General features: G+C 45.7%; 1 protein-coding gene across 1 annotated transcript in view; it reads right to left on the bottom strand.

Annotated features, from left to right (window-relative positions):
- IK (IK cytokine) overlaps positions 1–22,020 on the bottom strand; it is a 108,252-nt gene that overhangs the window by 65,779 nt on the left and 20,453 nt on the right. Inside the window, exons 5-6 of the mRNA XM_085862967.1 lie at positions 5,516–5,680; positions 4,910–5,024 (exon numbers count right to left, since the gene is read on the bottom strand). Coding sequence (XP_085719093.1) covers positions 4,910–5,024; positions 5,516–5,680 — 280 coding nt within the window. The remainder of the gene's footprint in view (positions 1–4,909; positions 5,025–5,515; positions 5,681–22,020) is intronic.

Genomic DNA, 22,020 nt, shown 5'->3' with positions numbered 1-22,020 from the left:
GAAATATTTTTGTTCCAGAAAACAATAACCAAGCTATCTGTGCCTCCAAAATGAGCAAACTTTAGGTAAAGCATGAAACATAAACTGCTCTGTTCCAACAATGAAAGTATTTTTTACAGCGACTTCATCATCAAATAAATGAAAGAAGAGCCCAAATAAAATGTTAACATACATACTGTAGTTCTTTTGTATTGAAATTAAAAGACTTTGCAGTGATAGAAACAAAGTGAACATTTTTGACGATAAAAATTGTAACAAAGCCCCCTAACTTACGTGACCTCGATAAAAATTGATAAAAATTTAAACAAAGTTAAAAAAAAAAAATTGCACAAAGTAAAATTAAAAATTACCCCCGTGTGGGGGTGACGGTCATCTCTATAATTTTTTTTACTATCATAATCGATGAACCGTTGCCAGATATCTCCTAAAATGACAGACGAGATAGGTTTTGAAAATGGCGACTTTCACAGCTTTCGTGACCTCGTGACCTTGATCCTGACCTCGAATCCGGGAAAAAATATGTCGTTGGGTATCACTCATCGACCTCGACCCACATACCAAATTTCATCAAGATCGGAAGTAAAAAGTTTTCTTTGTACCAGGAGGTGTTTTTGACCATCTTCCAGGTTACGTGGCGGCCAAACGGGAAGGAAATTCAAAAATCTGTCCTGTTAGATACAAGATAATATTTTTTACTATCATAATCAGTGAACAGTTGCCGAATATCTTGTAGAATGGCAGACGAGATAGGTTTTGAAAATGGCGATTTTTATAACTTACGTGACCTCGTGACCTCGTCCCTGACCTTGAACCCGGACAAAAGTTATATCGTTGTGCAACACTCATCGACCTCTACCCACATACTAAGTTTCATCAAGATCGGAAAGAAAAATTGTTGACGGACGGACGGACATTTGGTCCGGCTTTATTAGGTCATCTCAGTGGAGATGACCTAAAAACTAGAAGGGACTCTTCAACATCACAAACTCACCAGATATGCCTCCGCCCACATTAAAAAAAAAAAAACCACGTGAATGATATCAATTTTTCCCTCTCCCAAACAAAATTTATCCCGAGCAGACCTTCAAAATTTTAATACTGATCGGATAAAGCGTTCGATGTATGCAATTATGATGTCATACTGAAGCCACCCATGACATCATAAAATGAAAAATCACTTATTTCCCATGGTGAGTACTTGACATGTGCCAAGTTTCAATTTTTTTCCATGGAGCAGTTTCGGGGGGTACAGAGGTCCAAAGTTTTTCCTTTCTTCCAACATGGCTGCCACACCATGTGACCTATGTAAGAATTATCATTAAAACCTTCTACATAAGTAGTCACATCTCTGGTGAAAATTTCAGGTAAATTGGATAAGTGGTTGCAGAGAAAACGGGGAAAATTACCATTGATGGACATATATACGTACAGACGGACAACCCAAAAACATAATGCCTCCGGCGACTTCATCAGCAGAGGCATAAAATTGCATAAACAAAGGGAATTAAAAAACAATTGTACAAACAAGGTAAAAATAAAATAATAAATAAAGAAATGAATCGCAAAAACAAAGTAAAACTTGAAGGGCACTCAGGAGAGCGCATACCTCCGCCATGGAATGCCTGATCCACAAGAACATATCACACCTAATACATTTTTGAAATATCATGCTATACAGTACTATATTGTTTTTGGCCCTATCTCTCGATGGTGAAGAATCACTTAAAAAAATGAAATAATTCTCGTATCCAGATCCAGATTCGGATTTTCTCCAAAATCGAACCATTTCTTCCTCGTGACACACCCAACCTTTCCACTAAATTTCATCTGAATCCGTGCACAACTTTTTGAGTTATCCTGTACACAAACAAACAAACAGACAAACAAATGAAAAAAAAACAAAATCACTCATAGAGTGACAACTTGGCGAAACGGAACGGCACTCCATAGAGAACAAACCTCCACCAGTCTGAATAGTTTAAATTTTGTATGCCACTGATAAGTCAGATCTGATTCCGGACCTCAACCAAAATCAAATCAGCTTGCTCTTCTCACCGAACCAACTCTTCCACCTGGTTTTGTCACAAGTCGTCCACATTTATAGATAACATGCAATATACATAGTTTTGGCCCCATCTCTCCATGGTGAAGAATCACCTGAAAAATTCTAGAATCCAGATCCAGATTCAGATCTTCACCAAAATCGAATCAATGAGTCCTTCTCGCACACCCAACCTGACCAAAAGTTTCATCAGAATTCGTCCTCAACTTTTTGAGATATCATGCAATATCGTTTTTAGCCCCATCTCTCAATGGTGAAGAATCAGTTAAAAATTAAATAATTATTGTATCCAGATCTAGAGTTGGATCTTCACCAAAATTGAATCAAATCTTCCTCGTGGCACTCCCAACCTGTATGCCAAGTTTCATGTGAATCCATCGATAACCTTTTGAGATATTGTGCTCTATATCGTTTTTGGCCTTCTCTCAATGGTGAAGAATCAATTAAATCAGTAAAATCAGTCAGTGAAGAATCAGTAAAATTTTAAAACTTGTACAAAGCAAAATTTTAAAACTTGTACAAAGCAAAATTTTAAGAATTGCGCAAAGTAAAATTAAAAAAAAACATGTACAAAGTAAAATTTAAATATTATACAAAGTAAAATTAAAAACTACAAGAGTACTCTTGGATGTCACAAACTCACGAGATAAGCCTCTGCCCACATTAACAACAAAAAAAAAACGCGAATGATTTCGTCAATTTTTTTTCCCCCATACAAAATTTAATCCAACAAAACACTCAAAAATTTTCATTCTGATCGGATAAAGCGTTTGAAGTCTGCAATTATGACATCATAACGAAACCGCACATGACATCAAAAAACCCCACTTATTTCCCATTGGGAGCACTTGACACATGGAAAGTTTCAATTTTTTCCACGAGGGGAGTTTCGGAGATACTGGATGTCCAAAGTTTTTCCTTTTTTCCATCATGGCTGCCACACCACGTGACCTATGTCAGAACTACAATTAAAACATTCTAAATGAGTAGTCATACCCATGGTGAAAATTTTGGGTCAATCATATAAGAGGATCAATTTTGGGGGAGAAAACAGAGAAAATTGGCATGGATGGATGTACGTACGTACAACCCGAAAGCATAATTCCTCCGGCGACCTCGCCAGCGGAGACATAAGAATTGTACAAAGTAAAATGAATAAAAAAATTGTAAAAACAAAGTAAAATTAAGGAATTCAAAAACAATGTAAAATTAGGAAATTGTAAAAACAAAATAAAATTGAACAATTGTAAAACAAAGATAGAGAGTTGCAGCCCAGACGGACACACAGAAGCATCTGAAAATGCAAAGCCCATCCGCATCCGCTTTGTACTCAAACCAACTTGACGAAGACGACAGTTAAAAAATAAAACTTGTACATTTTATTAATTTGTGTTCTCCACAATCTCGTAATAATGGTTTGTTGAAGATTTAATGGTAAAAGCTCAATTAGTAAAAATGTTAAGGCCTGGACATACACACTGAATCTCAATGGTAAACAAGGATTTGGATTAAAGCATTTATGGCTGGTCTACCACTTCACTGATGACATTATCCTTACAATCCTGTATTCCCCATTGGGAGTAGAATTAGATCTGCCAAGTTTCAATTTTTTTCCGATTAGCACAAGTGGTTGCCGAAAAAAAAAAGTTAAAAAATAAGAGCAAAAAAAAATAAAATAAATAAAACCTCAAAAATGGTCAAACAATAACAATAATAACAAGTGGTGCCAGGCACAACAAATCCTGCCCATTTAAGGCATAAAGTTATTTTGGGGATCAAATTTAAATTTGATACATCCTTAACCTGAAGGTTGATTATAAGGAATAGAATAAGGAATATTTTATTCTTAGTTTGAAGTCAATTAAACCATTTTTGATGAAGTTATGACCGTAAAATGATTTTGACCTTTCAAGGCCAAGTAAGGTCAAAGGTCATGGTGTCAAATGAAAGCCAATAAAGGACTTGATATATGTCTTCCATAGTAAACACGCATATTCCTAACCTTTTTTGATTTATAATGGAAAATTTGTAGTTTTGACCGATGACCATAACCCCCAAAACTTCGGACCCTACCGATCTTCACAAATATGCATTTTTCACTATAGGGATGGGTAGGATTATAAGTGACAAATAGAATAAGGTTCACCATTATCTTAGTTTGAAGTAAATCAGATCATTTTTGACGAAGTTATGAGCGAAAAACGATTTTGATCTTTTCACCTTTTGATTCACCTTGACCTTTGATCCAGTTGGACCCAAAAGTTAATGGGGTTGTCCAAGATTCATTGCCCACCTGTGGATTAAATTTGATAGTGTTTGCTAAAGCCGTTTTGCCGTAAAGTTGCTAAAAGACAGACAAACAAACAAAGACAAACAGACCGGACGATTGCAATATCCTTGCTCCCTCCCTCAGGGGGGGGGGGGAGGCAGGATAATAAAAATGAAAATTATTTCATCAAGCTTATTAATGCGTCTTCTGCATATTTTCATGATAAAGCTTTGCTTAAAAATTTGATGACAAAATCTCAAATAGTAAATAAAGTTACAGCCCGGACAGACACAGATGCGATTGAAAAACCCCATCTTCCGTTGTGCAGGGGACGGGCTCATTAAAAAAAAATTGTACAAAGTAAAAATTTTAAAATTGTACAAAAAAAAGTGAAATTAACTTCTTTTTTATTGTACTGAAAAGTAAGTAGAATACAAAGTATAATTTAGAAGAGCAGCAAATGATGAGGATAAATTACAAAACAAAAATAAGTTACAAAAACTTTCATCTGATTAATATAGACATTTATTGTAATGAACACAATGTGATCAATAATCTATTTATGACCAAAATGATACCTTTTGTAAGAGTGCGTAATCCAACCCTTTCACGAGATGGGTGTGCTCCATGTCACCACCAAGAAACTTTGACTCTTTAATGAGCTGTTGACGTTTCTCAGCTGCAGATTTATCACTTCAACAATTGTGTGAATAAGAAGATGAGGAAGGAGAGGAGGAGAAAAACAGAACAATCACTCCAAAGCGTTCATGCCAGCGCCTTTCCTCTATTGCTTTCCCATTTGGAAAATAATTGCAGATGCTATTTCCCAGGTTTGCCTCCCCTCATCCATTTGCTGAGATCAAAATTCATTTTAATTAGCTTACCAGATTATTTTGAGGAATTTAGAGTTATCTGGACCTGGTCACATTCTTCCCTGCAATTTACTTTGCTCTGCACAACTCCATCCCCCTCCACAATTCAACATCGAAAGCAAGTTTAGAAGTTCCACTAAACATATTCATAGAATGTGACTGTTCTACAAGCAAGCACAACAGTTCGGGGTATAATTCATATTATGTTCACAATAAACATTTGTGGCAAAATAGCCCTCACCAACTTCAACACAATTGTTCCCACTTTGTGCAACCCAAATCTCAAAAGTTTCAGATCAAAAAAAAACGTACGCCTCAGCGCTGGGTCCGACGGCTCTGTAGTTGTGTGTTGTCGTAGCTGGTTGATCGGCGTAATCCCGATTGCTGCCTTCACGTCGTTCGCGAGCTCGGTCGCGATACCGCTCTGCCAGTTCTGCGGCACGCTCCAGCTCCTGGGCCTTAAGACGAGCATAGTAGCTGAAAAAAAAAACGATAGCTTTGTCTTCAGCAGAAAATTTCCCCAGGTTTACTGCGATTCCAAATAATAAGTGAACGTTGCAGTGTCACGCCGGCATGCTAAATGGTGATCGAGGTAAGATTCAGGATGGGACTGACAGACGACATTACAAGATTGAGGTAAGTAGCACATTCTGTAAACAGATGAGCCTCGACAAGAATGTTTGCTCTTCCAAGAGTCTCAATTTTGTAGAGAAAACAAACCGTGCCAATAGTACAGGCATTTTAGCAGAAATATTTGGTCAACCTCACACAAATTGCAACAAAAGCAAACAACCGATTTTGGTTCCTGAATATGTCCTCAGTGACAGAAAAAAAAGTCCAAAGGAATCCTCCAGGGGGAAAGTCCTGAAATCATGGAAATACAAAATGGCCACCACCCGGCTTTGGCAAAATTGTGAAAATTGTAAAGATTGATATTTTAAGATGTAAATATGTTTTTCTGCATTCTAATTGTTTCTAGTTATGGTCAGTATATTGATATACAAGAATAATTATAAAAAAAGTGAAATGTATTGAGGGTAAAATGAAAAATTATAGCTTTTTTGTCCAAAAATGTCAATATTTTTTCCCTAAAAATATATTTTGACTTGAGAAAGTTTGTTCATATAAGAACATATGTATGCCCAGGCATACATACTATATTGTTGCGGATTCCGCGCCCGCCGGCGTGCTGACGGCCACGTAACTCGAATCGCGGCACGTCGCCCACCGGACGGACAATCCAGTCGTGACCCTCTCGGACTAACGCCGGGAACCAGTCACGGGTGGACCTTTCGGTCTCACCGCGATCGAGCCAATCAGCCCCCGCGTGGGATAGGGTTGCTCGCCAAATTCGACCTACCTAAGTACCCACGCGGAGGGTAGACCGGGCGATCGCACCTCGCCGCAGGTCGACTTCGGACACGGGCCACTTAAGCGACCCGTTCCGTACTATCAGAATAACCGAGCGGTGTTATCGTCGACCTCGACGGTTCGATTAATTATCGGGCGTATTCAGCCCACTACCAACCCTTTACGTGAAGCAAGATGAGGATTCAATGAAGGAAATGACGAAGCGAAGCGGGAAACAGTTCAACACAAAGCACATTTATTCGCGACGAACGGAAAGCACACATTCAATTCCACCAAAAGCACACAGAAAAGACACAATGCAATTTACAGAAAAAGCAAATGTAAAAGCGAAAACACAATGCAGAGCTAATACCGACTACCGAGCACACGGCAACACTTATACAATTCTACTTCACAGACGGCGCCGACAACACATACCCAAAACCAAGGAAAAGAATACCCTCAAGGATGAGGCGGGCCTGAGGCCGAGACCGGGTCGCCCCTACCCGTCTGGTGATGAGACGCGGAGCGGCGATGGCGCCTCAACTCCGCGGGCCTCGCGGACAGTGTCTGGTAGGGGGTGGGAAAGGGGCCCCCTTGGTCGCACTATCTCAGCGCGGGGGGAAACAGGAGGGGGTTGCTGATGCTCGGGGTATAGAGGATTTTTATTATCCCGCGACGAGCGTCTCCACCTCGGCCAGGTCGCGCTGTCGGCCTCCCAGGGGTGCAGCTCCCTGCACGACGCGAGCACCCCCTCGTCCGCCCTCGCCGCCTCTCCACAGCTCCGTCCCCTCCGTTCCGACTCCAACGCACACGACGACCAGCTCCTTCCACCACCCGCGAAGTCTTGACTCTCTGTTTCCGACTCTCCTACTCTCCGCCTCTGGACTCTCTGGACTGACGAACACGGTCCTTTTATCAGCCCCGTAGCTTCGCCCTCTCATCTTTGACCCCCTCCCTTCGACCTTTCACCTCGCTCCCCATTGGCCCGAGAAAAAGTGGGCGTGAAGGCTTTTTGATCCATAAATTTGCATATATCGATCGCCCTGGGGGCGGGGCCAATTCGCCCCTCGCTCACCGATTGGACGGCAAAAAGTGGGCGTGTGTCGTTTTTGATCCGTTTTTGAAGCACAAAATCCGTGATTTTGTACACGCTGTTCGGCGCGCGCCCTGCACGAGTCCAACACCGGTACCCACAGCGGGGCAAGAACGGTGGCGATGCGACGGTTGCGAGGTGTGACGGGAAGGTCGTGGCGGTTGTGGTGAAGCGGCGTTGTGGTTGGTGGTTGATGTGATTGTGGTGGTAATCATGGCGGTTGGTCCAAAATAAAGATAGCAAAAGAAAAACGGCGATCCTGAAGAGTCGCAGCACGCATAAATGACATGTATTCCCACTAGACAACGGGTTTGGGCCTAACTACACATGTACTTACCGAGATATCTCACCTAAGGGACCTGAATGGTGGTTTGCGAATTTGGTAACCACAACACTACCCCCTCCCCTTTTTACAGACTCGTCCCGAGTCGTCAAATTTTCGTGTGCCATCATGTGTAGTTTTCCCATAGTACATTTTACCTACGGATCCCTGAGTGCGACATTCATGGTATTCGTGTCCCCAAAATAAATAACCTGAGGGCTGCGTAACTATCTAAACAAACTCACTCACACGGACGACTTAAATAAAATTGCCGGCGCTAAGACATACATGCCGGGGGCGCACTCATATTTACAGTACATCTTAACCTTAACTTACAAATTTTACACTAAACCATGGCCCAGGATCATTGAACTCTGCAAAAAGAAAGCAGTTAGCAGGGAGCCAGGCTGCCCGCATGCAGTCTCTGGCTCAAAACAATGCAGGTGACAGGGAACGTGGCTGGCTGCTCACACGCAGTCCAAGGCCTTCCCTTTTGAACTGAACGCAGTGAACCACAACGGTGCATGGGCTGCACAACGCAGTCTCCGTGCCAGCTCAAGTGGCACACGCAATGAGCACAACGAATGGATGGATGGATGGTTTGAATCGAACTCAGTGAACCACAACGGTGCATGGGCTGCACAAACGCAGTCTCCGTGCCAGCTCAAGTGGCACACGCAATGAGCACAACGAATGGATGGATGGACACAACCACGGTGCACGGGCCGCCACTGCAGGCCCGTGTTGTAGCTGCCAACAGGGCAGTTCTTGCAGCTTGCAAACTGTTGCCTTGCGGATCCTGGCGCACATGGAAATGAACAGGGGGGGGCAAAGCAAAAATTGAACGGGGGCTGGTGAACAGGGGCAGTGGGCATGGCATGGCAAAGGCAGCAGGCAAACACAGCCCGCAGAAGAAGGCCGCCGCAGGCAAACACAGCCGGCAGATGAACTGGCCGGCACAGGCCTTGAAGCACAGCAGCTGCAGCCGATCCAGCCGGCACAGGCCTTGCAGCAAAACAACAGCTGCCGATGAAGTGGGCCGGCACAGGCTTTGCAGCACAGCAGCTGCAGACGAAGTTGGCCGGCACAGGCCTTGAAGCAAAACAGCCAGCCGGCTGAAGTGGCCAGCCTTTGCCGTTCCGTGGAGGTTGGTGGAGGGAGTGCGGTGGTGCTGGCCACTTGGAAGGCGGGCTCGGACCTACCTACCTGTCTCCCTCCCAACCTATCGCCTTTGCCTGTCACTGTACATACCCACTCCCTTAATTTGTTAAACCCCAATTTAGCCCCAACTTATTTTTTTGTTGTTTTTATTTTTACTTCCCCTCTATAAATCGTCCCCTAACCCCCTTTATCGTCTTTGTTCGGCTAACCTATCCTGTCACCTAGCCTACTCCCAACCCCTACGTTCCCTTCCCGGAGGGGAATAAGGGAGAGCTAGCGTCCTGTGTCGAGGCCCAACGAAGCCTCAGAATGGCCTCTCCAGAGTTCGGCGAACTATAACCAAAGTGGGTCCAGCGGCCCACAACGACAGCGAGGGGATGGATGGTGCGGAGGGGTACATCTCCTAATCTACCCTAACCATTTAACTGTTAAACTACCCCGGGGCTTTCAACAAGCGCTTCTCGCTTAAACTATTGGTTCTAACAACCCAGATTCCCGTCGCCTGTGTTGGTGTCCACACAATTTCGGGCCTCGCCCCAATTTTCTCTCCGTGCCCTCACACGGTCTCCTGGCTGGGACACGTGGCTCCCTTTGGCAGGCACGACCCTCTGCCGAATCTCCCGCTATGGCACCCCCGGGCACTACACTGCCTCCGAGCCTACCAGCTCCCTAACACCGGGGAGTGCCCCCCATGGCACCTCCCCTGAAACGCACACGTGGCAGGCCGGCCTCCCGGGCCCCTTTCCGAGGGTCACCCGTGCCCACAACACTGCCCACGCGGCTAATGGCGCCCCGGGCCCCCGCACCAAGCAGGCGCACCCGTGCCCACTACGCTATCCCGGCCCCCCATGGGCCCATGGCCTACCGCGGCCGACTAGCCTGGTGCCCAGGGTACCCACTCAGCGATACTCACCTTTCGCAGCCACGCTCCCAAGCCCGTCAACAGGGCTCCTGCACCCCTCCAAATGGGTCTCGAGCCTACATTCCCACCAACAAAACGACCTCCATTTTTCAATTTGACTAACCCCCTAACTCACTTTATACTGACCCCGGGGTCCCTTGGGCGGGAGTCACTCCTCCCCCCAATCACTCATCGCACCATGCATTCCCCATTCACTCCACACACACAGACCCGCTGGCCTCACTCACTCACCAAGCACATGCTTCCACTTCACTCACCAACTCTTCAACACACACACCACCGAACTCTGCCATCCTCCTAACTACATCCCCTAACTAACTCGTGCTCCCACGTCGTCCCTTAAACTACAGCACGTTCCTTTTAACACTACGTAGCTAAACTACGTCCCCTCTACACATTCACAAGTCTGTCACTGTCTCCTAATCTTTTTAATCAATTTCCCCACCTAAATCTGGCTACAATCCCTCTAACTAATCCATTCCACGGACTCCATGAGGACTTACCCCTGCCCCATGAAGTCGGTCTAGCTAAGCTAACCCTTCCCCCTAACTAGTTTCCATCCTGTGCCCAGGGTAAGGGGGTCTTTCACCCCTTGCCCAGGAATCCTGTGCACCCGAAAGTGAGGCTTACTGTTTTCTTTTTTTTTTTTTTTCATGCGCAGCACCTGCGCGGCAACTCAGAGCTCGCGCACTTTGCACCTGCCCGTGACGTCATGCAGCTGCACGTGTTCCTCGTCCCTCCTTGGACGGTACCATCCGGCAGAGATATCCCTCCTGCCGGATTCCAACCCCACGTGCAGCCATGGCGTCACCGTGCGCATAAAAAAAAAACACAAGCCCCACGTCTCGAGGGGTTCCCCATGCGAACACATGTGCTTTGCCCGTTGGAGCTTAACACACACGATCGCGTGGAGAACCCGTCCGGTCCAAATCCGTTTACCTGCCTAAACTTTGTCCGTCCGCGGGATCGGCAAATCCACCGCGTGCGTTTCCGGACCGGGACTTCACTCTCGCAAGCGAGCACGTGGTGGTCTCGTGCGTTGCACAGCACGAACCGCGTGCTCACTGCTGGGTGAACCCGGCACGGTCCCCGAAACGACCACAGCTGCTACTCGGCTTTCGTTTCTCCCATGTCGCCGTCTCCGTCTCCATTCAACCCACGCACACCTGCGTGTTACGACGCACACAGTCCACTCCATTACATTCACACCGGGAGACGCGGCTGCGTGCTCCCGCATGCCAACCGACATCTCCCTCACATACCGCTCTCTCACACACACGGTCTCCCTTGCATACGGCCGTTCACTCACGCATGCCATTACCTCCCTCGCACACGTGGCTCCACGCACTCGCGGCCTTCCACTCACTCGTGCCTCACTACTCACACACGCGGGGGCACTCAACCGCTGTGCCTCATCCACACACCGTGCCTCACTCATACACGCGGGGGCACTCACCCGCGGTGCCTCACTCACACTCCGTGCCTCATCCACACACGCGGGGGCACTCAACCGCGGTGCCTCATCCACACTCCGTGCCTCATCCACACACGCGAGGGCACTCACCCGCGGTGCCTCATTCACACACACGGCGACACTCACACACGGTTCCTCACCCACACACGGCGTGCTGGGAAGCACGTACACCGGCACAATCGCCACCACACCACTCACACACGGGGTCGCTTCCACACACGGGGACGCACTCACACCTTGCACCACACACACAGGGACAACCACACTGGGGATTTGTGTCCCCACAAGGGTCTCCGGGGCCTCTACACCCCCCAAGCTCTCCGTGCACCCGTCCACAGCACTCGTCCCCTCAACCTCGCAAAACACGACCGAACTCACCTGGTCGTGACTCGCCTCAAGGGGGCATACTCCCTCCCCTCGTTCCTGGAGGAGGCCATCCAGGTGCTCGCACTGGGTCCCCACACGCTCCGCGAGCTCACCCCCATTGTCCTCCACTACCTCCGTGTGTGTGTGCGCGTCACTTACCCCGTCTTCATCGTGTTTATTGGTCTCTGCTTCTTTCTGGCGTCTTTCCCTTATCTTTATGTAGGTCAACCTTGCTTTCTCTTTAAGTCGCTCCCGTCCTTCCCTGTTTTTCACTCCTTGCTCTTTCACGATCTCCGCGTACCTCATCCTTGCTCTCCGTATTAATTGTTCTTTTCTCTCCCTCGCAATTACTTTCACCTCGTCTCTTGTCTCCCGAATTATTTTCTTACCCGCCTCCACCGCGGGCCTGTCAGCCGCTGCACCCCCTCCCAGCTCGTTCGTTCCGACACGTGGAGTCGCCATTTTAAGTTCCCTGCTGACGGCCTTCATGCCCGCCTGCAGGCATCGGCCCATGTTCTGCGTCTCACCCCGTAGTTCTTTCATTTCTTTTTTCATTTGCTGTGTATTCGCATCCATCGTCGTTTTCACTTCATTTGTATTTGTATCCATCTTTTCATCCATTGCCGCCAGCATGGCGCATAGCTGGGCCATGTCGGATGCACTCAGCTGAGCCGTTTCGGCAAGGGTTGGGGAAGGGTTTTGGTGGAGAGGGGGGGGGAGGTGTCATACACTGCGGCCGCTGCCGCACCCATTTCGGGCTCTGGGTTCAGTTGGGCGAGTCCGTGTTCCTGCACAATCAACATTTCCTGCTCGGGGATTCCATCCTGGACCATGGATTCTACACATTCTACATCCATTTCTAATACCCCCGGCTCCCGCTCGCCTTGAGACGCCATCTTGCTTCTCTTAAAGGGTTAATTTCGCTCGCTCGTAATTTGGAGGGAATCGGGGGTCGCTTCTCTCACCCCTGGACCGATTCCCGTGAATTTAGCCGGAGACAGGAGAGCCCGTTTTCCTGTTCTCCGATACCAGTGCCGCGAGTAGGGCGATGAATTTGTATCCCACTCCTGACACCAGTGTTGCGGTATTCCGCGCCCGCCGGCGTGCTGACGGCCACGTAACTCGAATCGCGGCACGTCGCCCACCGGACGGACAATCCAGTCGTGACCCTCTCGGACTAACGCCGGGAACCAGTCACGGGTGGACCTTTCGGTCTCACCGCGATCGAGCCAATCAGCCCCCGCGTGGGATAGGGTTGCTCGCCAAATTCGACCTACCTAAGTACCCACGCGGAGGGTAGACCGGGCGATCGCACCTCGCCGCAGGTCGACTTCGGACACGAGCCACTTAAGCGACCCGTTCCGTACTATCAGAATAACCGAGCGGTGTTATCGTCGACCTCGACGGTTCGATTAATTATCGGGCGTATTCAGCCCACTACCAACCCTTTACGTGAAGCAAGATGAGGATTCAATGAAGGAAATGACGAAGCGAAGCGGGAAACAGTTCAACACAAAGCACATTTATTCGCGACGAACGGAAAGCACACATTCAATTCCACCAAAAGCACACAGAAAAGACACAATGCAATTTACACAAAAAGCAAATGTAAAAGCGAAAACACAATGCAGAGCTAATACCGACTACCGAGCACACGGCAACACTTATACAATCTACTTCACAGACGGCGCCGACAACACATACCCAAAACCAAGGAAAAGAATACCCTCAAGGATGAGGCGGGCCTGAGGCCGAGACCGGGTCGCGCCTACCCGTCTGGTGATGAGACGCGGAGCGGCGATGGCGCCTCAACTCCGCGGGCCTCGCGGACAGTGTCTGGTAGGGGGTGGGAAAGGGGCCCCCTTGGTCGCACTATCTCAGCGTGGGGGGAAACAGGAGGGGGTTGCTGATGCTCGGGGTATAGAGGATTTTTATTATCCCGCGACGAGCGTCTCCACCTCGGCCAGGTCGCGCTGTCGGCCTCCCAGGGGTGCAGCTCCCTGCACGACGCGAGCACCCCCTCGTCCGCCCTCGCCGCCTCTCCACAGCTCCGTCCCCTCCGTTCCGACTCCAACGCACACGACGACCAGCTTCTTCCACCGCCCGCGAAGTCTTGACTCTCTGTTTCCGACTCTCCTACTCTCCGCCTCTGGACTCTCTGGACTGACGAACACGGTCCTTTTATCAGCCCCGTAGCTTCGCCCTCTCATCTTTGACCCCCTCCCTTCGACCTTTCACCTCGCTCCCCATTGGCCCGAGAAAAAGTGGGCGTGAAGGCTTTTTGATCCATAAATTTGCATATATCGATCGCCCTGGGGCGGGGCCAGTCGCCCCTCGCTCACCGATTGGACGGCAAAAAGTGGGCGTGTGTCGTTTTTGATCCGTTTTTGAAGCACAAAATCCGTGATTTTGTACACGCTGTTCGGCGCGCGCCCTGCACGAGTCCAACACCGGTACCCACAGCGGGGCAAGAACGGTGGCGATGCGACGGTTGCGAGGTGTGACGGGAAGGTCGTGGCGGTTGTGGTGAAGCGGCGTTGTGGTTGGTGGTTGATGTGATTGTGGTGGTAATCATGGCGGTTGGTCCAAAATAAAGATAGCAAAAGAAAAACGGCTATCCTGAAGAGTCGCAGCACGCATAAATGACATGTATTCCCACTAGACAACGGGTTTGGGCCTAACTACACATGTACTTACCGAGATATCTCACCTAAGGGACCTGAATGGTGGTTTGCGAATTTGGTAACCACAACAATATATTTCCAGATACAGGGACATTCGTACTCTGGTGTCTCTGGTGAAAGAATTAACACACAATATTAATTTTTATTGAATTTATTTCCATTTGCCTACCCCTACCCCCTTAATTTGAAATATGTGCACTTTGTGCGTATTCGGTCCAAACAAAGGATAAACGCCTGGCTATAGCTAATACATTAATAAGATTAAGACAAATTCTGATTTTAAATAGCATAGCTATGTTTATTTGTTAATTAGTGCAGCAGATTACTGAAACAATCTTTCACTTGGTGGTACAAGCACCAAATTTGGTATACATGTGCTCCAGGACCTATTCTCTCAGAAAAGTACGTTACCCATGTTGAAAAACAAAATGGCCACCATTTTTCAAGATGGCCGCCATTTGAAGTGGTTTGAATCTGTGTTTGAGCTAAATTTTGATGGAATAATGCTATTTTAACGTTCTATGCATCGAAATATATGTTTTTGAGTTAGAAAAATCCATTTCTGCACTTACAAAATCGTAATTATTGAAAACTAAGATGATATGGCCAGAATTAAATGACGGCAGGCTCTTTTAGCACTACATTTTGCAAAAAGAAAAAAAATGAAGAATAATGTAGCATATACAGCAGGAAATTATTATCTTTTGATTCACGTGGTGGATTAGTCAATCATTTAGTCCTCACATTTGCATGCACACAACTGTGTACACTTGAGACTGAAGCGATAGCATTTACATCGCCCTCGGCATTCCGTCTTGCAGCCGATTTGTAACAGCTTTCTTTACTTTGGTATTCTTAATTAGAATTGGTTCGCGTACTTCTTGATTTCCTGATGTTGTATGTTGAAAGATGGATATGCTGGTTCCATGGAATGATGTGGTCGCCGTTGTGGAAGAGTGATTTTGGTCGATGTTATCCATCGCAGATGTGCTGAAAAGACCTTTCCTCAGTTTTGGAGGACAAACCACACCTTCCTCTACATATCTGGCTACAGCTGCATCTCCCAGCTGAACTGATATGTCGAGTACTCGATCATATGGAATACTGAGACCATGGTCATGGAGCATTTCTACTAGGTGTCTCTTTCTTCTCTTAGCATGAACAGACATCCCTATGTAGACTGGAAATGGGGTTTCTCTGTCTCTGGAATGCCTGTGTGTGGCAGCACCTTCTTTGTATTTGGCAAAGCAGTTGTATTGAAGGAGCTGAGCCATAGCCAGGTCAGTTGTAGTTGCTCCAAACCTCAGTTGAGACTTTATGTCTGCTCCATGCTCAATCATGCAGACAAATTGGAGCAAAGCTGGAGGTAATGAATCGTATACTGAAGTCTCATGAAGATTGCCCTCATATTTACATTTGTGATCAAGCATGTGCCTACGCAATATCTTGGCAGCTTTGGCGAGAATGATGGCATCAGAGTAGGTTGATGCTTCCGACATGACAGGACCTACATCCTTCTTGAATGTCAGATAAACATCACGTCCATCCTTGTAGGTTTCCAACGCAGGTATCTCTGCCAAAAGCTTTTCTTTCAGTCTGGTAGAGTTCACATCAGGTATATCTGTTCCAAATTGTTCAAGTCTTTCCTTGTAAAGACTCACCAAGTTAGCAAGTCGAAATGAAACAGGCCCATCACTGCTGTTTCTTGTCTCAATGACATAGGTAAGAAGTTCAGAGAACACCAAAGGGAAGACTTCCTTTTCTTGGGATGACTGGACTTTTTCTTTGTTCTTGGCTGCAATGTGTGCCCTCTCTCTATGATACAGAGCTGTTAAGCAAGAGTAGTGGTATTTCAGTTCCAGGGCAACCACATCTCCACCGCTCAAGACAGCCAAAAGCTTGCCATCATTAAGATTGCGAGCACATTCATTAAGCCTCTCATTGAGCTGCATGGTCATGGCTTGTCGCAACTTTGACTGTGGTTGTATCTTTTCACATAGGAAACACCGTTGCACTTCCATGCTAGTTCTTCGCATTTTTGAGTGCCCTTCTCCTGGATCATTCTGAATTTCAGCTGCTCTTTTAGTGGCACGCTCAAGTTTATAGCTGTCAAATATTTTGTGACAATTTTGGTGGTACTTGGCACTATTTCGCCTCAGTGTATCCTCAATACCACCTCCTTCATCCAATCTGGATGGGTCTAACCTGATCGGTAACTGGTGGATTGCCTGAAATTGTGGTAGGTTTTTTGCTATCATGGAATAACCATCAGCACTACACTCATAACGGGTTGCGGGAGACTTCAACTCTTCTTTTGTATCAGTCTGACAGCGGCAACACTTTCTCCAGTCAGTTTTAGGAGTACAACTCAACGGATTATTAGTGGACATATTGAACAGGTTAAGGCCAAGGGTTTATCCTTTTACCACCTCACCGGAAAAAAACCTAAGCACATTGACATATGGGATACAACTAGGTTCATACATACAAATGCCCTACACCTAGCCCAATCGTTCATCCAGTGCCATTTAAGTCCCGTGCAATCTGTACACCTTCCCGGGAAACTGAAGCCCCGTTACCCTTGGCTCGGCTCTCCCGCGCTAGCACATCCTGTCAATTCAGGCGCGGCTATCCAATAGTGTAATACTACAACTAGCTATTCTTCTAGCTGAAATATATACAGGGGCTTATTAGATAGCATTTGGGACACTCAAGAAAACTACAAACTACAGTTTAGGTTAGTAAACTCCAGCTACAAGTAGTAGACTATAAGCCGACACTGAACCCCATGCTGAGTCTCACAGCAGTGATCTCACCAGTGTGCCCTAGTTGTGCTTTAACATCACTCTTATTCACATAATGTAATAGAGCTTGACTGCATCACCTCAATACATAATCACAAATGTTGCCCAGCAATATCTGTGATAATTTTGTAAGACAGCTACAAAAGTACTGATTTTAAGTCATGCAATGGCCGCCATCTTGAAAACTGGTAACCATTTTCGAATATTAGTGCCAAAATATATTTCTCCAGTCAAAATACAATCTATTTAACATTTGGATGAATAGCATGTTCCTATTGAGACATTTAGCACTGAAAACCCTTTTTCCTATTTTATGAGACAGCCATCTTGAAAAATGGCGGCTATTTTGTTTTTCAACGTGGGTAACGTACTTTTCTGAGAGACTGGGTCCTGGAGCACATGTATACCAAATTTGGAGCTTGTACCATCAACTGAAAGATTCTTGTGGGATACTGACTTAATCTGCCCCACTAATATAACATAGTCAGTTCAAACTTTAAAACAATTATACTAATTCTGGATTTTTATTTTCAGGCATGGAGGGACCTGAACGGTGTGCCATCTGCAAACAGGATGGAGGAGGCCCATCAGCTTCAACTCTAACAGAAAAGGGGTGTTCAGCCATCAACCAGGCAAGCAGCGCAAGGAAAGACAACATTCACACTGTACCTGGGGAAAGGGTGCACAAAGCCATTGCCCATGCAGTTCGCGCACACCTAATTGTTGATGCAGCCCTCAATGCCTTGCTGTTGACAAATGTGCTCAATGTGCCTCCACCATGCCTACCTGAAACATCAGACGGCAATGGGAATGAAGATCCGGACTTAGCCGAAGCAGCTGCAAGGCCGCTACATGACCAGCATACAGATATAAGCAATAATCCAGACTTCCACGAAGCTTGTACCCTCTATGAGAAGTTGATGGCTGGGACACTGTCTGTGGAAGAACTATGCAAGTCTGACATCTTGAAACGAATCAAAGACCACCTTCAGAAGCATGCCGAGTCTGCAAAGATATCTTCTAGAACTTCAGCGCTCTGGGTTCAGTATATGGACATGCCAGACATTCTACGCAAATACATCCGGGCAGAGCGCAGTGGGAACTGGGCACTACATCTACAGGCCATCCAGGAAATGCTGCCTTACCTGGCAGCCTCGGGCCACAACCTGTATGCCAAATCTGTGAGGGTGTATCTGCAGCAGATGTCCAACCTCAAAACTCAATATCCCAATGTCCAACAACGTTTTGATGAGGGGTTCCATGTGGTTCGCCAAAGTGATCGCCTGTGGGCAGGTCTTTCATCTGCCCTGATCATCGAACAAGTTCTGATGAGAAGTTTGAAGACCAGCGGGGGGCTCACACAAGAGCGAGGAATGACAGAGCAACAACGGCTGGTATGGCTACTATCAATGCCTGCCTGTGCAGAAATAAACCAGGCAATGCAGGAGCTCACAGGTGTGAACTACAACACTGGAGAGCAGAAGGACATCACCAAGGCAAGACAATCTCATGATTGGAAGGACACACTATCAGCTCTTCAGTATTTACAGGAACGGAATCCGTTCAGTAGTGATCCACGTCTGAGGAACATTGCCACTGAAGTTCATGCACACCCCACCGTCAACGTCGATACAACACATGGTGTAGGAGCCAAAATATTGAAATCTATGGATGGGAAAACACCTGCCGAGTACACATTTAAGAGGAAAATCCAAGTTGTCACCCTCGGCATGAAGTCATCTGTCAAGATTGATGGAGAGCAAGTCCAGGTTGACCCACAACTCCTCTTCCAGAGACTGATCACTGTTGCACAGATAGCAGAAGAACTGGAGTCGGCATTCAAATATGAACTGTGCAGCTATCCACCAGCCCTCTTTGATTCCTCTCTTCAGCTCCGAGAAGCACACAAGCCAGTCTTTGTGATGCCATCTGGGATCTTCTTGGATCCGATGTCCCAGCCGATATCCCCAATGATGGGCAGCAGTATGTTTTGGATGGCCAGGCACTTGTTCAACGCATTCCATGGTCTCGTGCATCTACATACAGAGACATATGCCACCAGTACAATGATGCCATAGAGTTTGATGGTTATGAGAGTACCAACACAAAGGACATGACACACCAGAGACGGTCTAAAGGGAATGCTGGCACTACTGTGACATTTACAGCTGACATGCGTCTCACAATGAAGAAGGAACAGTTTCTTGCCAATAAGCAGAATAAACAGCGATTCATTTTTATGTTGAGTGAAGAGCTTCCGAAGAAGAACTGTGAGACACACCATGCCTCAGGGGATGCTGATCTCCCGATTGTACTGAAGGCCGTGCAGTCGGCTGCTGTCACCAACACTGTGTTAGTTGGTGATGACACAGACCTCCTCGTCCTCCTACGTTACCATGCAAGCATAGAATCCCATGACCTCTTTTTTTGTCCCGAGCCATAGAAGAACACGAAGAAGCCTCGCATCTGGAACATCAAGGCTACAAAGAAAATGATTGGTACAGACATATGCAAGCACATACTGTTTCTACATGCAGTTCTTGGGTGCGACACGACATCTCGTCTTCATGGGATTGGAAAGGGAGCTTCCCTCAAAAAGTTCAAAGCAAACAACACATTCCGTGAGCAGGCCAAGGTTTTTGATACATATCCAGCTTCCGTATGTGATGTGGCAGATGCAGGAGAAAAAACATTGGTGATAATCTACAACGGAAAGTCAACTGACACCGTGGACACCCTCTGGTATCAGCGCTACTTGGACAAGGTGGCTTCGAGCTCCTCTCACGTGCAACCACAGACGTTACCACCAACATCAGAAGCAGCAAAGTATAACAGCCTGTGCGTGTATCTGCAAGTCCAAGAATGGAAGGGATGTGCAGATGAACTTCATCCGACAGACTGGGGTTGGCAGAAGTGTGACGAGGATTTTGTGCCACTTCAGACATCAATAGCTCCAGCTCCAGAAAAGATGTTACGTGTCATTAGGTACAACTGCCAGGCTGAATGTAGAACCTTGAGATGCACATGCAAGAAGCACAACATTGAGTGCACTCCAGCTTGTGGAAACTGCAGGGGCTCTGGCTGCACAAACACTCCATGTGACAATGATGAGGATGATGATGACATTGTCGAGTTCTAACTTTAATACGCTTGATTTTTCTCAACATGTATAGTAAGTTTATAATGGATGTAGTTTCTGAGTTTAATGCGAATTTTCATTTTCATTTTGAAACCTTCGTCAGGCAGATGTGATTGCCCGAGTGGAATTGTGAATTTTGTCATGTTTCAATGATTTACATAATTATATTGTAATGCCATAGACTTGATTTCTTCTTGTCTTCAACGTTTCTTTTTTTTTTGTCCAGGAGCCAAAATCAGTATCAGGTAAATTTTTTTTTTTCGGGACAAAAAATTGACATTTTTGGACAAAAAAGCTATAATTTTTTTATTTTACCCTCAATACATTTCACTTTTTTATAATTATTATTGTATATCAATATACTGACCATAACTAGAAACAATTAGAATGCAGAAAAACATATTTACATATTAAAATATCAATCTACAATTTTCTCATTTTCCCCGAAGCCGGGTGGCGGCCATATTGGATTTCCATGATTTCAGGACTTTCCCCCTGGAGGATCCCTTAGGACTTTTTTTCTGTCACTGAGGACATATCCAGGAATCAAAATCTGTTGAGTTTGCTTTTGTTGCAATTTGTGAGGTCTTCAGACATTTTGCCTGTACTCCAAGCCAACCCGCAGTCATCCATCCTCTCCCGAAACCCTCCCTTCCCCTTACCCTCCATCACCTATTTTTCTTTAAAAATTATTCTTCCATAAAATTAAAAAATTAAAAAAGCAAGCCAAACACAATATATTGGGCTGGAGAAAACCACAACCAATGTTGATCACAAAGTCAAGGTCATACACTGAAAATAATCACACTAAAATGTGCCAAATCTCTGGAAATATGTTTGTGTGAATGTTGCATAATCAAAAACGGCTTAAGCTGATCACCAAAAATTGGGCACACGTGCTGGGGGTACCTGGAAGTTGCTCATGACAATGGGGAAGTTAACCTGGACAAAAGGCAGAATAATATATAAAGAAGTCGATCGACTTCTTATGTCAGGACGGCCCAGACACTCCATTTGCTCAATATAACGTAACTCCTCAAAAAAAAAAAATTTTTTTTATATATATATATATATATATATATATATATATATATATATATATATATATATATATATATATATATATATATATATATATATATATATATATATATATATATATATATATATATATATATATATCTACCAAGATAGAACTTACAAACCTATAAATTACCTACCAGTCATCTGCGGAGAATTCCAAATCCAAGATCACTGATTAAACATTGGGACATCATCGTTGAACAAGAAAAATAAGAGACCCAAAAGTGCCCGTTTGTCATTCTTCTTATTACCTTCGCATTCTGCGAAAGGTTGTTTTGGTCGGCGTGTATTTATTTATTTAGTTATTTGTAATCTTGTGATTCGTATAACTCAAATAGTATTAAACCGAATTGCATGAAATTTGGTGGGATGATTGGTTATTAGCCAGGAAGCATTCGATTAGATTTTGGGATCGT

Source organism: Eptatretus burgeri, chromosome 17 (genome assembly GCF_056783735.1).
Source record: "Eptatretus burgeri isolate ZD-2024b chromosome 17, Ebu_testis_v1, whole genome shotgun sequence".
In the NCBI taxonomy this organism is placed as follows: domain Eukaryota; kingdom Metazoa; phylum Chordata; class Myxini; order Myxiniformes; family Myxinidae; genus Eptatretus; species Eptatretus burgeri.
The sequence above is the reverse complement of the archived record's forward strand: the minus strand, read 5'-3'. Positions and strand labels throughout refer to the sequence as shown.